The following is a 13,821-nucleotide window of genomic DNA, read 5'->3' on the forward strand; positions in this document are numbered from 1 at the left end:
TACGAGATCACTGACACTCTCCCTCCACCTCGAGCTCCATGCAAGATCTTACTAGGTGGAGGAAAATTATCTTAATAACAGTGAGGAAAGATTCCAGGAGGTGCTCCAATATGTGCTAAAATTGTTAAAACCGGAGAAATTATAATAAAAGTAATTAATATAAAGTAAGCTCACAAACTAACATAATTTATAAGAAAAGATCCAGGTTTAACATGATTAGGCAGTTGGATAAAAACTGTCCTGTAGCTTTTGCCTGAAGGCAACAAGTCAAACAGGGAGTGTCCGGGTGTGAAGCGTCTGATGATGTTTTTTGCTCTGTTGAGGCAGCAGGAGCTGTGGAGGGTTTCCAGAGTGGGGAGAGTGTAGCCAACAATCTTAGATAAGTACACTTGAGTTTTGCAGGACATGAATGAGAGCAGTAAGATAGTGGTGAGATGTGCTATAGGTGTGACAGAGGAGTTCAATGGTGAGGTTACAAGGAGCCGAGGTAAAGAAGGTGGAAGACCTTTAAGTACTTTGTGTCAACAGTACAGAGCAACATATAGAGTGGGAATGTGGTGAAGAGATGTGTGCAGGGAGGTTGGAATAGGTGGAGGTAGGTTTCAGGTGTGAAAGCAAGAAATCATCAGATGTTTTTTGAAACAAATGCAAGGAAGCAGATTGAGATTGTCTGCAGACACTAAGAGGACGGACAGTAATTGTTTTGGTAAAGAGCGTTGAGGTCGGAGCAACAATGAAAGGAGACTAAAGAGTTTGTAGGACATGTGACTGAGGAGGATGCAGATGAAAGGGCTGGACATAGATGATTCACTTTGGTAACCTCTAAAGAAAGCAAAGAAGAAGAACATTATATTGTAAATGTAAACCTTAAAACCTTTAAATGAGCTCATTTAAATAAGAAAAATTGTGTTTAAATATATTGAACCTCGTTTGAATAAATTAATAAAAACACCAAATCAAACTGTGCAGAAGCCAGTGGAATATTGAAATCTTCCTGTTAAGTATGAATATTGTACTGTCACAGTCTTCAGTTCTGTTTTTGTTTTCCAACCTGTTGTGTCTTGTGTGCAGATTGGCTGTGGGTTCACCTGGACGGCTCCGCCTCTCTCATGTAGCTTTCCATGAGGGGCACTCAGCTGTCTGCACTTTAGGCTAATTTGTTTGTACTCCTGTAAGTGTGTCCGTTTCTGCTCTCTGTGTCGGAGTGTTTCATAAGTTTAGTCTGTATCATGCGGGTTCCAAGTCCTGTTATTTTTTATGGAGTTTTTTTTTTCCCCACCTAGTTTGGTGTTTTTTGTTTTATTATCCCTTGTGCTATCCAAGGCACTTTAACATTGGGAGTTGGGTCATCTAGACCCACTAGACAGTGCGCTGAACCTTTTTTCTTCAATGATTTGTGATCTTCACTGGTGTCCATGGATGACATGAAATCTTTCCACCTTTATCCACCTTTGTCATGACAGGGAGAACACGTCAATGTTAGGGTGGGGTCATCTAAGATAGTTAAATGAACTCTGGATCTTCCCTCAGCTTTGGAGTCTGGTCCTGCATTTGGGTTATCCTGATATACTGCAACATGTACATTTTAGGATTGGTGAACACACAAGGACAGGTTGTTCTGGATCCTATTGCATGGAACTTCACTTCTCCAAACTCCAGATTTTGTCTTAAAGCTCCTAAATCAGCCGCATCATATAGTGAAAAGACATAAAACCAGCTCAGACATCTACCCCCTGAGCTTTTGTGGATGTTAGTCAGGAATCTGTGTGGGACTGCTGTTAGAGTTGTGCATTTAAGAATGCTGCTTGTGGAGCTGAACTCCAGCTTCACTGCATTTTCACAAATTTTCAAGAGTTTTGTTTGGAAAGTGGTCAGTTCTTATCAGCAGACAGCTTTTTGAACTTTTCCTGACATGTCTGTTGTGGAAAGTTCAGTTTCAAGTTTTGGGGGGTGGGAGTCAAAGTGCCCCGGGAGCGAAACACGAGAAAAGGGAAAACATTTGTGTTTTTGGCTCTGGGTCAGGTCGGAGCTGTGTCTCGTTCCCTTCCTCTCCACTCTATCGTTTCTTCTCCTCAACCTTCCCTCTCACATCTGGGTGGTGTCTGCTGGGGACAGCATGCCTGCTATGGACCGGACTTCAGGTTTCTGTGGACTTCAGCGTCTGCCGTTCTGAGGAGGTAAGGGACGTTGGTGGGGTGCAGATTTGGGCTATTATGTTGTAGGGCAAAGACAAAGTGCGAAGCATCCTCCATGTTTGCATGACAGTCGTGGCACATTCCATTCACAGCTGCAGGAAAGCCAGGATTTTCACTTCAAGCCTACAAACGAAGCACTTAAATGTTGTGTTGTCTCTCAGCATCTTACTCTGTGACCCCTGGATGACCTAAAGCTTTTGATGGGAGGGCAATGTGCAGAAAACCATGCCTGCTGTGGGTGTGCCCTCAGCTGTCAATGCCCCTGAGAGCTTCTGCAAAGTGTTTTTTCTGATGAGACACAAAGGAGAGGGGGGTCAGGGATAACTCCAAAGATCTTTTTGTGTTTGCATGGCTTTCAAGGGCTTTTCCTAGCTTTTTTTTCACCCATAACTCTTCCACATGTAGGGGGGAGTTTAAGCCTCTAAAAGGCTGAAAATGGAATTTATTTTGAACTGAAGCTGAATTTTTTTTTCAAAGATGGTCAGTTGATGAAGTGCAAGCTCAGCTTTAGCCGTAGTTTTAGAGCACATTTCTGTTGATTAACTTTAGCATTTTTTAAATATGATCATCCACTGACGCCGCTCAGACTCACTGAATACATTCATGCGTGAACACACACACACACAAAACAGTCGCACATCCAACTTCTCAGGACCTGTTATTTTCCCCATCTTGTTTTCATTTGAGTCATTTTTTCCACTGGAACTCTGTTTTTCCTATAACCACGTGTCCCTCTGCTCCAAGCTGTAATCGATCATGAACATGTCCTGTATGGGGGGGGGGGGGCTGCAGAATCAAGCTGACATGTTGCAGCTTTCTGCCCGTCTCTTTACACCCCTCCACATATTATTACCATGGTAACAATATGCTACTTCCGACAGATTATTCATGTCAAACATCAGTAATAGCCCGACCAAAGCAAGAGATCAGCCCATTCAGGATCACAGGAACCAGTTTAGGAACAAAGTGGGTCTGAAGAGATTATTGATTCAGGGAATTGATGGATTTAATTTTGTGGGTTTTGCTTCTTTATCAGCAAGTTTATATGTGGACTGAAATTTAGAGAAAAGATATTTCTAATATGTTCTGATGCTTCAGTTTCAGCCCTTCTGGATCTCTGTGACCCTAGATTTGTTGATTTGCTCTTCCTGACATTGATGCTGCAAGATTTACCCAGAATCTGCAGGAGTCTCTCTCCTTTAACACAAGGTTTTGACAAAACTTTTACATAAAATCTTTGCAAATCTGAGCCGTGTTGTTAGTCTAGGGTTAGCGACAGTCACTGTCAAGAATGAACATTTCCCACTGTACTGTCATCCTCTACTTTTTAACAAAGTCTTTTTGGAAACACTTCTTTGAGCCACTGTTTCATAGTTCTGTTTTTATGTCCCTCTTCTGAGCATGGCCAAAAATACCAATTGTCAAAGATGAACTAATAAGAATGTGGAAAGAGTGGACTGGCTCGTCTCAGCTACTGCTCCTACACTATGGCTGTGGATCCTGCCCCAAGCCGTCCCCCAACTCCATCTGCATGAAGCCCATCTGCTGGACTATTTAAACATGTAGTTGTTTAATAAGTTCTGGTACATCACCTGTCCATCCTGGGGGAAGATCCCTCATTTATGTGGACTTCCCTGAGGTTTCTTCTTTTTTTTTTCCAGGATCCGTTTTTTTAGGAGTTTTTTCTTACCCAGAAGGAGGGTCTAAGGGCAGGTATGCCCACTTCAGTTTAGTCTGTTTAATTAGTTCAGTTTAAAATTTTCCTATTGAATTCTATGTATTTGTGATCCTTATGATTTTATGTTTACTTTACAATTACCGGTACGAAGACCATTGAGACGACTGTTGTTGTGATTTTGACTATTCAAATAAAATTGAATTAAATTGAATTGACTGGTGTGTTATTAAACCAAAATAAGATTTCATATACACATTTATTTATTTGAATTGCTGCTACTAATTTAAGATTTTGTGTACACTGAATGTCTTATTTACGTATTTACAGTTCTTTCATGTTTAGTCCTTGCTGTGTTCCCTTTTGTACTGATGCTGCACTTTATTTGTTGGGTATTTATTTGGTGAATTGAACTGAGTGGCTGTTGTTGTTGATGCTCCAAATGTATTTTCGTTGTTTCACTGACAAATCTTCTTGAATCTTGAATTTTCATACCACACTTTGATTAAATGGGGCAGAGAAAAAACATTTTTACATTTAAAAAGACATGGTTGGGTCTTTTGGGCCTTATTTCCCTGCTCAAACATTTCTTGCATTATAGCCACAGTGCACATTAGACAGTCAGAGGATACAAATCTCAAAAGTCTTTAATGAAATGCCAGAAAAAAATAAATTGATAGGATTGTTATTCCCTTTTTATGCTGAAATATTCAGAGTTTGAATATTTGAAGTCAGTAGCTGAACTAATCTGTGTGATCATCAAGAATTTTAACAAAGGCATGAAGGTGTAAGGGATGTGAAGCAGTTAAATGAACGTAGAGACTCGTCCTCTGTTTTCAGAGATGCTCAAATTTTCACAAGAACAAACATTGGTGTTTGTTGATTGTTTTACCCTGTGACCTGATGTCTGCTCTCTATGCATGTGCAGCAAGACAAAACTGTGGACATGGAATTCCTCAAGTGGTGCTTGCTGCAGGCACTAACTCTGCAGCTCCTGGTGGGGTTGTTAGCACATTGCCAGACTTCTGTCCCACCAGAGGAAGAGGATGAGCTGTTAGGCGAGACAAACATCCCGACGGCTCCGCCACAACTCGAGCTGCTCGAGTGTCCGTCCGAGTGCAGCTGTGCTGCAGACGGGTCTGTGGACTGTGCCGGGGTGGATCTCACAGAATTCCCCCCAGAGCTGTCGGACCGAACGCGGCGCCTCTCTCTGCAGGTTCTTCAGGTTTTTGCATGTCTGTTCACATGTGCTCAAGCAGAGGTCACAGCTTTTTTGTTTTTTTAACGCCAGAACAACAAGATCCAAAAAGTGAAAGTGGAACATGTCTCCCACCTCCACCAGCTCGAGACCCTCAACCTGCAAAACAACTGGCTCACCACTGATGGTAAGCAATGACCTCTGCAGCTGATGGGGGCAGAAATGTGTGTTTTTTTTAACACTCACAATTAATTCATTAACTGCTAGACAGCAAAGAAGAATGTGTTTAAATAGTCCAACTGGAATAAAAAGGAATACATTTTACAGACATGCTGTTTTCATAAAGAGTATGGACTGGACCGATTTTTCCTCATACGGTTTTTTTTAGGAATATTTGTTTCTTTAAAAATTCTAATGCAAAATGTACTGGTCTTAAGCATTTCCCAAGTTTCCTAAATATTTTAAAAATCATTCCAGGTTTTTGAAGATGTTTTAGTGCTTCGTTAAATATCAGATCCTGACCTTAATATTTTAACCCAAAAAGAATAATTCAAAACAACCTACATATTGTGTTAATTTCCCAGCTCTGGAGTTTTGTAATGGTCACGGATAAACATAAAAAGTGTTTCAGATTCACAAGATTTTTTTTCCCAAAGTGGAGATTTTGCTGACTGCAAGATTCCATAAAGGACTAAAGTTTTTTTTGGTTAAAGGAGAAAAATTATTTTTCAGCAGAAACATAGACGCTTCTATAAAACTGCGTCTGAAAAACTATAGAAACTTCTCCCATAATGTCTTTGTGGAAATGTTTCAGCCTTTAGCCTAATCATGCATCAAACTCAATCAGAAACAGCTGCACCAGGCCAAAGCATGGTGGTGGAGGTGTGATAAATGTCTGAATTGAGACCAAACCCGCTGTATAAATGCTTAACTTTTCTTGCAGGCCTCGAAGATGAAGGCTTTGAGATGCTCGAACAGCTGGCTTATCTTTACCTGGCAAATAACAAGGTGAGAGAGGTATTCTAATCGTAGATTGAAAACTCTTTTATCTTGAATATCATATGTTTATTTAATAATAATAATAATAATAATAATAATAATAATATTTGATTAAATTGGTTTATTTCAAGCGTTAAAAATATTGGAAAACTGGAATAAAAAAATTCAAAACACAGAAATATGAAATCCTTTCAGATATAATCAGAAAAAGATGAAACATTAAAATAGAAGTTAAAAACAATGACATCTTCTTGACAGTGTATTTACAAATAATCATAAACATAGGTTTTTGCAGAAATAATATGTTACATTACACTAATATAAGGATATCAAATAAAGCCAAGTAGAATTTAATTTGTTCCGGAATAAGTGAATTTACATAATCCCACCCCATTGAGTTATTTCTTCTATGAATATTTTTTTTATAATTGCCATAATCTGGTCCTTATTAAATCAAGAGCACATTATTTATCAAAACAGCAAAATAGAGTGCCTATTATCTGCAGAAAACATTTATTTATTTATTTTTATTCTTACATCATTTCAGTAAAGAGCAATAGGACTCAGACTTTATGTAACAGATGTGTAATACTCTTTGATTATCCTCATCAAACCTGATCATATTAATCCAGTAACTATGGCTACACAATGCTGCTCAATTATAGAAAGTATATATCTTATTAAATGTCATCTGAAAAGTCTCTTGATTACAGTTGAGGAGATTGGAAGTGGGCTTACTGTGCTTTGTTTTGAAAAGCTGATTATTATGTCTTGGCTCAGGGAAAACTAAAGTAACCCATGACTGTTCTCTACTGAGACATAAATCACTGTAAAAGTTCTGGAGTCTCTTTGGCATCTGTCAAATCTGTGGCCTCCTGTGGGCAACTTAAACCAGTGCTGTTGATGCTGCTGAGCGGAAGTCTCAGTCATTCTATTTGTCAGAATAACCATTCTTGCTCTGATAACTTTTTTTTTAACACATTCTTAATAATCCTTTTTTATCCATTATATGATTTCTTTATTACAAGTTATTTAAGTTATACACTGCCCAGTCAGGTGCCTCAATAAAACGAATAAAAGCCTGCTGGTCCCCACCGTCAACAATCGTAACGTTTGATTGACAGATTCTCTAGCTCGCTTTCAGTGGTAGGGGTGTGGATTTCGAACCATCTCACTTCTGATTGGTAACAGTTGTCGCCATAAAAACATTGACTCCGACCGACTTGGACCAATCACTGTTCACTCACTCTGTCTAGCTCCAACATGGCAATGTCTGTACTGCCAAAAAATGGCAACTGAATTGGTCTAATTTCCCTGGACATTTTCTATGGGTGATGTCACGCTCGCTCAGTTCAGTCTCTTCTTCCTCTCTTCCCTCCCTGCTGTATTGCAAATCCCACTATGGTATTTGATTGCAATGAGTGCTTTCAGACTTCTGTCGGGAATTTGATGCTTTTAGCCTGACTGCTGCACCAGTGCACTGGTCGTGGATGAGTAGCAAAAAAACGGATGGCTGAATGAATGGCCTGACATTCAAAACACAACTAAAATCTTTGTTTGGATAAGAAGTGCTCAGGGCAGCTGCTGGGGAGCAACAAAAAATAAGAAAAATTTGTGACTGCTTTCTTGCTGTGTCCAGCCGTACATAAATGTAAAAGAAATTATGACATTGTTTCAAACACGTCACTTTTTTAGCTTTTGTTTTAGTAGTATTTGATATAAAGAATCATCCATAGCTTCTTTTTACTTGGAAGTACTGGTTTAATGACACAAACTCCAGAGCTTTGACTAAAACTCAACATCTCAAGTTTAAAAGCATTACGCGTTTTAGGAAAATAGACAGATATTTGACCCAATCAGGGAAAGCAGGTTTTGAAGCATTGTGGTTCTCTTTTACCGTCACTTTGTTTACATTCTGAGTTCATGGAAATTCTTTTTTTTAAAGTAGTGTCCATCTTTTTGTGCGTTTTGGCAGCTCACGTCAGCTCCAAAGGTCCTGCCACCTTCGTTAGTTAGCGCTGACTTTGCTGCTAACCAGCTCACAAGGATCTACCCGTACACGTTTGGTCACAAACCGAGTCTACGGTGAGAGCTGATTGGTTCTCGAAAAGCATAACTCCTGAATTCTATCCACTAATACATTTTCCTCATCGTTCTTAGGTCTGTGTATCTCCATAACAACAAGTTGACTGATGCAGGACTTCCGCATGACATGTTCAATGCTTCTGACAAGCTGGAGGTCCTTACCATGTCCAGCAACTTTCTGCAAGTGGTCCCCACCAACCTGCCCCCCAGCCTGCTTCGCCTCCATCTAAAGGTCTTTGCAAAGTAGCATATCCATCACAGTAGTAGGTTTAGGGGCTGTCATCTGGACTTAGTTTTTAAAGTTGGAAGACGTTTCACCTCTTTTCCAAGAGGCTTTGTCAATTCTAAATTAGCTGGTAAAAGAGCTGGTATATATGCGCTCATGGGGGTGGAGTCAGACCTGAAACTGGATGGTATTATCAACTTAGCCTACATGGTTTCGGGTTGTTAAGAGTCCTTTGTCCTTAGCTGGGGGTTGGGGAGCCAGTGACTCCCTCCCAACCTGGTCATTTCTTTCAGCTGTTAACGACCCAGGTGGAACTGGTTCGGTTTGTTTGGGTTTCAGAACACTGCCGTAGCTGGGTGGAAGAATAAACCTGAGGCCACCATTCTTATTAAGAGAAGGTTTATCCTTCTTGACAAACATGGCTTCTTTCACTCCTCGCTCAAACCATCCTTTCTCTCCGGCTAGAATTCGGACTTCGCTGTCCTCGAACGAGTGGTTGGTGGCCTTCAGGTGGAGGTGCACTCCAGACTCAGGTCCACTTAGGTTGGCTCTGCGACTTTGGTGAAGCCGTTTGTGTAGAGGTTGTTTGGTCTCTCCTATATACTGTTCGTTGCAGTTCTCTTTGCAATGAGAACTGACAGCCCCTAAACCTACAACTATGATGGAATGAACCTGGATGAATGAGAGTCTTAATAGACAAAGTAACAGATCGTACCTGTTCCCTTTGTTTTAAAATTGAGTTGTGAGACTGATCTTTAAAACTACAACAATATCATTTCTTTTTATCAGAATAACAAGTTGGAGAAAATTCCAGCAGGCGTTTTTGACAACATGCCGCATCTACGAGAGCTTTATCTGCAGAACAACCTGCTCGGCAATGATGGCATGGACAATGAAACATTCAGGTGGAAAACCTCACAACCATGAACTTTATGGTCATGCCCTTCCTGTCTGTTTGACATCAAGAGCCAAAGTGGCCAACAAACTCTTGCTCTGTCTTCTGTTTTCTGCAGTCGGCTCGGTAGCCTCGAGTGTCTGGACCTGTCAAATAACAACCTGACTGTTGTTCCGAAGGGTTTGCCACGCAACCTGGTGCTGCTGCATCTGGACAGGAACTCCATCCACAGCATCCCTGGAGATGTTCTGGCATCTGTCCGGAACCTGGAGTATCTGCTTCTTCACCACAACAAGCTGCGGTCCCGCTCTATTCACCCTGTTGCCTTTCAGGTACGATTCTCTATGGAAATGTAACACGAGTAATCAAGCTGAATTATAATCGCAGCATAGCAGATGTTTTCCTTGCATACATTCTGTTTTGCAAGCAAAATATACATTGCAGATTAAAAGGATATGTGTTTTTCGTTTTCACCAGGGATTGAAGAAGCTCCACACTTTGCACATGTACAACAACCTGCTGGAGCGCATTCCCAGGGGTCTGCCTCGAAGAGCTAAAACGCTGATGCTCCTCCACAACTCTATATCCGAGATCGGCCGGAATGACCTGGCTCTTCTCTTCACCCTGACGGAGCTTAACCTCAGCTACAACAAGCTGACAACCCCCAAAATCCACCGTGATGCTTTCAGGAAACTGCGCATACTGGAAACCCTGGATCTGTCAGGAAACAGACTACAAATTATGCCTTTGGGTCTTCCTCGCAGCCTGCGTATCCTCAGCATCAAGAACAATGAGCTCACCTCCATCCCACACGGAGCGATGGCAGGCATGGAGAAGCTGCAGAAGCTGATCCTGAGTGAAAACCACCTGAAGCTGAACTCTGTTTACCAGGGGGCCTGGATGGAGCTGAGCGCGCTCACGGTGAGAGGCTCCTGAATGCACAGATCCCATGTGTGCCCTTATAATATGACACAATGATCAACAATTAACATAAAGATAGAAAACCCATTGCTGCAGTGTGTATGTCAGATTACTGTGAAACCTCATTTTTGCCAGGTGATTATGATCAGAAATATGCTTTAGCTTGTGATTTAATAAAATAATTACCTGTCAGTGTTTTTTACATTTACTATGTGCCTTGTTCTTGTCAATTTGAGAATTTCTTTCATAAGATAGAAATGGTAATACGCTTTTCAACTTTAGATAAGAAGTTTTTACAGTGGTTCTTCTTTTAGTTTAGTTTTTTTCCATATGGAGATGAGATCCATTCATTCTGTGAAAGGCTGGCAGCTGGTAGTATGAGAGTAAATATTGCAGAGAACTCAAAAATGCATCCAGCCTAAGTTAGAAGCTGCATGTTCTCATGTCAGAGGTCTGTCATAGCCAGAAGGCTGAGAAAGCCGTCAGGTCTGTACTACATGTTTCTGTCACAACCTCAGGATGTTTAAACTTTCACTCACAGACGTTGGACCTCTCCGATAACCAGCTGACGCACATCCCCGCTGACCTGCCTGAAACTCTGGAGTATCTTTATCTGCAGAAGAACCGCATCTCCAGCATTCCTGCTTCAGCCTTTGAAGGGACACCAAACATCAGAGGCATTTTCTTGCGGTAAATTTCACAGAAATCAATGAGAAAAGGGATGTTTTAATAACCATTCTTTCAAAAATAGGTATAGAGCATTGATTTCAAGGCAGATCCTCCAAAGTGTACTGTATAACATCAGGACGCAACCCTGTACTGAAATTTCAGGAGATCATTTTATACCAAATTTTAAGTGTTTCTGAATTCTAAAACTCTTCTTCCTGCTAAATGCAGGAGCCATACCTTAGTCACACGCTGCGGGATTCTGGGTTATCCAGGCCCATAGAGGGTCACAGATAGGTGCGGCTGCATCAACTCTAGTGAAAACATGAAAATGAAACGTACCATTGTTGTGCGTGTGGTAAGTGTATTGTAAAGTATTCGTAAGGCTGATGTAAGTTACATGTACTTATGACGTATGGGTGATGCTGTTAGACGGTGCCCTTACACTGCACTTTAGTCATTGGTAAAGTGCGGGATGCACACACAAACTATACTGATTGTCTTATTTCTTAATTTCTAAAAATCAGGCCCCACACAAGGAGCACACACTTATCACTTGAACAGTGCTAACGGCGTGCGGGTTTCGGCGAGTTTGTAAAGATGAAAAATCTGTACAATGTGCTTGCGTCTCACCTACTTCTCCCTTACTTTTCGTGTTGGTTCAGTGTTTGCTATAATCTGTCATCTGCAGCATGCCCGTAGGGGAAAAAAAGGTGAATTTTCACCCTACGGGCTCACCAAGCGGTATGTGATCTTGAATTTTCATACGGCCACCTGCGTACCCCACATAGGTTTGCCCATTTTTAACCCACAGACATCCTGTATCCACTCATGAGGGCAGTTGTTACTAAGGCATTAGACAGGTCTCTGGTTTCAAAGCTCTTGATGCACCCTTTGGCATCCTTGTGCGTCTTCATGCGTCCTCATCCTTTTTCCTGCTTTTGCAATCCCATTCTTCCTCAGTGGTCTTTATGCATCCTCACACCTCCTCTTGAAGTACTGCACTCCACATGTTCATCATATTACCTGCTCCCACACTTCTGTTTGTTTACTGATCCCACACAGCGGCAGCTTCGGGCTACAGGAAACCTCTATTAGCAGGATGAAAATTAAGTCTGTCTTTCATCTATATCAGTTTTTGAACAATCAATGAAAATGCAGAGCAGGAATGTTTTATCCGTGCATGTAGAGTTGGTAAAAAGAAGGTGCAATGACCCCCTGCTGTTTTTTAATCTAGTTCTACCTTCCAGATCCAACAAAACAGAAGGGAGAAAGGAATTGAAGTAAAAACTTTCCTGCAGTGAATCCTGTCTTTAATTGAGTCAGTAGAGATGTAATTGGTGCAATAAAAACAAATTTGGATGCCGTCAATAAATTCTGAAGCACCACACTTTGTCATAAACACTCTTTCTCTTTCAATGTTCTGTAGTGTAACCCCAATTTTCCTGGCTCTCAGTGTGCCCAAAGTCTCTTGATGACTTGGTTCCTTAATGTTGCATTTACAAAAGCTGGGATATTCTGCTGTTTCTTACAATTACTTTGCTCTTCCTCACAGCTTCAACCGACTGTCTGCAGCCTCGTTTGATGAAGCCTCTTTTTCCTACCTGACCAAACTGCAGGTTTTGGATGTTGGTCAAGGAAACCCGGACCTCTTTGCTCAAAGGAAGGAAACAGAAGGTGGGGCACTGACTAAGGAGGATGAGGAAACATAGATATATTCATGGAAAGCAGAGGTGGACAAAGAGCTTTAAAGGGGAATAAAGTGGTTGTGCTGAGATGGTGCATGGACAGAAGGCTGTGTCTTTGTATCTGACTTGCCATTGCAACTTTAGATCTGCAACACCGGTACACTATTTCTTTTTTACTTTAAAGACATCACAAAATGTAACTTTTTCCTTACATAACACTAAGTATGCATTCACACTTAGTATTATGAACAGAACTCAAGGTTAGCTGGTCTTTTTGGTTTGACATGTTTGCAAGCTTCCATGAACCCTGGTGTAAAAACCAACAACATGGGAACACTGGTCTCTTTTGAGAAGGAGGATCTCTCTTCACTTTAAAATGACTTCTGGTGTTTGACTTTGGTGTGAATGCAGTCAGACTTCTGACAAACCAAACAGCAGGAGAGAGCCAAAGGCAGTACACCATGTAAGTTCCATAGCAGGGCATTACTACCAAATTCTTAAATCAATTTGATTCAGATCACAAGCATGTAAATTATTTTCAAGTTGCAATTTGATATTACTCAGTTCAATATTAGTTTTTTTTCCTTCCAAATTTCCTTTTGTTTTTTAGCACTTTTTTAGCTGATTATGTTACAAGGTTTCCCATAGCTTTTGATTTAAACAAACAAGTGGTGCTTTGATTTATTAAGGGCTTTTAGATTACATTCAAAACTGACAGAAAAGCAGTTTTCTGACCCCTCCTCGGAAAGAATGGAAAGAAAGAAAAAGCAATAAATGGATTTAGAGAAAAATCACATTGTGTAGGTAAAGATAAATTTAAATGGATTTTCAATCCCAGCCTCTGAAAGCTCTATATTGTCTTTGGTTTTCCCCTGAGAGTGCGGTGTGAGAAAGCAGACCAACGCAGATAAGGGGTGACATTTATCAGTATCCTTGCCCATTCCAACCAAATCTAAAGGACTGTCCCAGAGTGGAGGAGACGTCAGAGTTAAGACAGCTCAGCAGTCATAAATGAGTTTATTCAATCCTGTTTTTTTTCCCCCCACTCACATTTATAAGTCCTGATATTTATCCCACTCTAATCCTCACAGAGCATCCATAATGCCGCAGTTCCAGGCTCCTCCATGTCTGGTGGGCGGCTTTTATTTTGGAGCAGACAAATTTGAACTATACTTCATTTTGTGGAGAATCATGTTTCACTCAGTCGTGTAATAAAACAGCAGAATTATCAGACTTTGTTTTTATTCTGAGAAAGGTTCATTTCCTGTTGATT

General features: G+C 40.8%; 1 protein-coding gene across 1 annotated transcript; it reads left to right on the top strand.

The window, feature by feature from the left end:
- The first annotated feature begins 1,969 nt into the window (after positions 1-1,969).
- On the top strand, positions 1,970-13,779 carry podn (podocan). Its single transcript, XM_011474334.3, has 11 exons — positions 1,970-2,177; positions 4,799-5,086; positions 5,162-5,255; positions 6,012-6,076; positions 8,043-8,152; positions 8,228-8,384; positions 9,168-9,283; positions 9,392-9,605; positions 9,751-10,194; positions 10,736-10,884; positions 12,416-13,779. The coding sequence occupies exons 2-11, from the start codon at positions 4,817-4,819 to the stop codon at positions 12,570-12,572; spliced, it is 1,776 nt and encodes a 591-aa protein (XP_011472636.1). The 5' UTR covers positions 1,970-2,177; positions 4,799-4,816; the 3' UTR covers positions 12,573-13,779.
- The last annotated feature ends 42 nt before the right edge of the window (positions 13,780-13,821 follow it).

The sequence above is a fragment of the Oryzias latipes genome, chromosome 4 (assembly GCF_002234675.1).
Source record: "Oryzias latipes chromosome 4, ASM223467v1".
NCBI lineage: Eukaryota > Metazoa > Chordata > Actinopteri > Beloniformes > Adrianichthyidae > Oryzias > Oryzias latipes.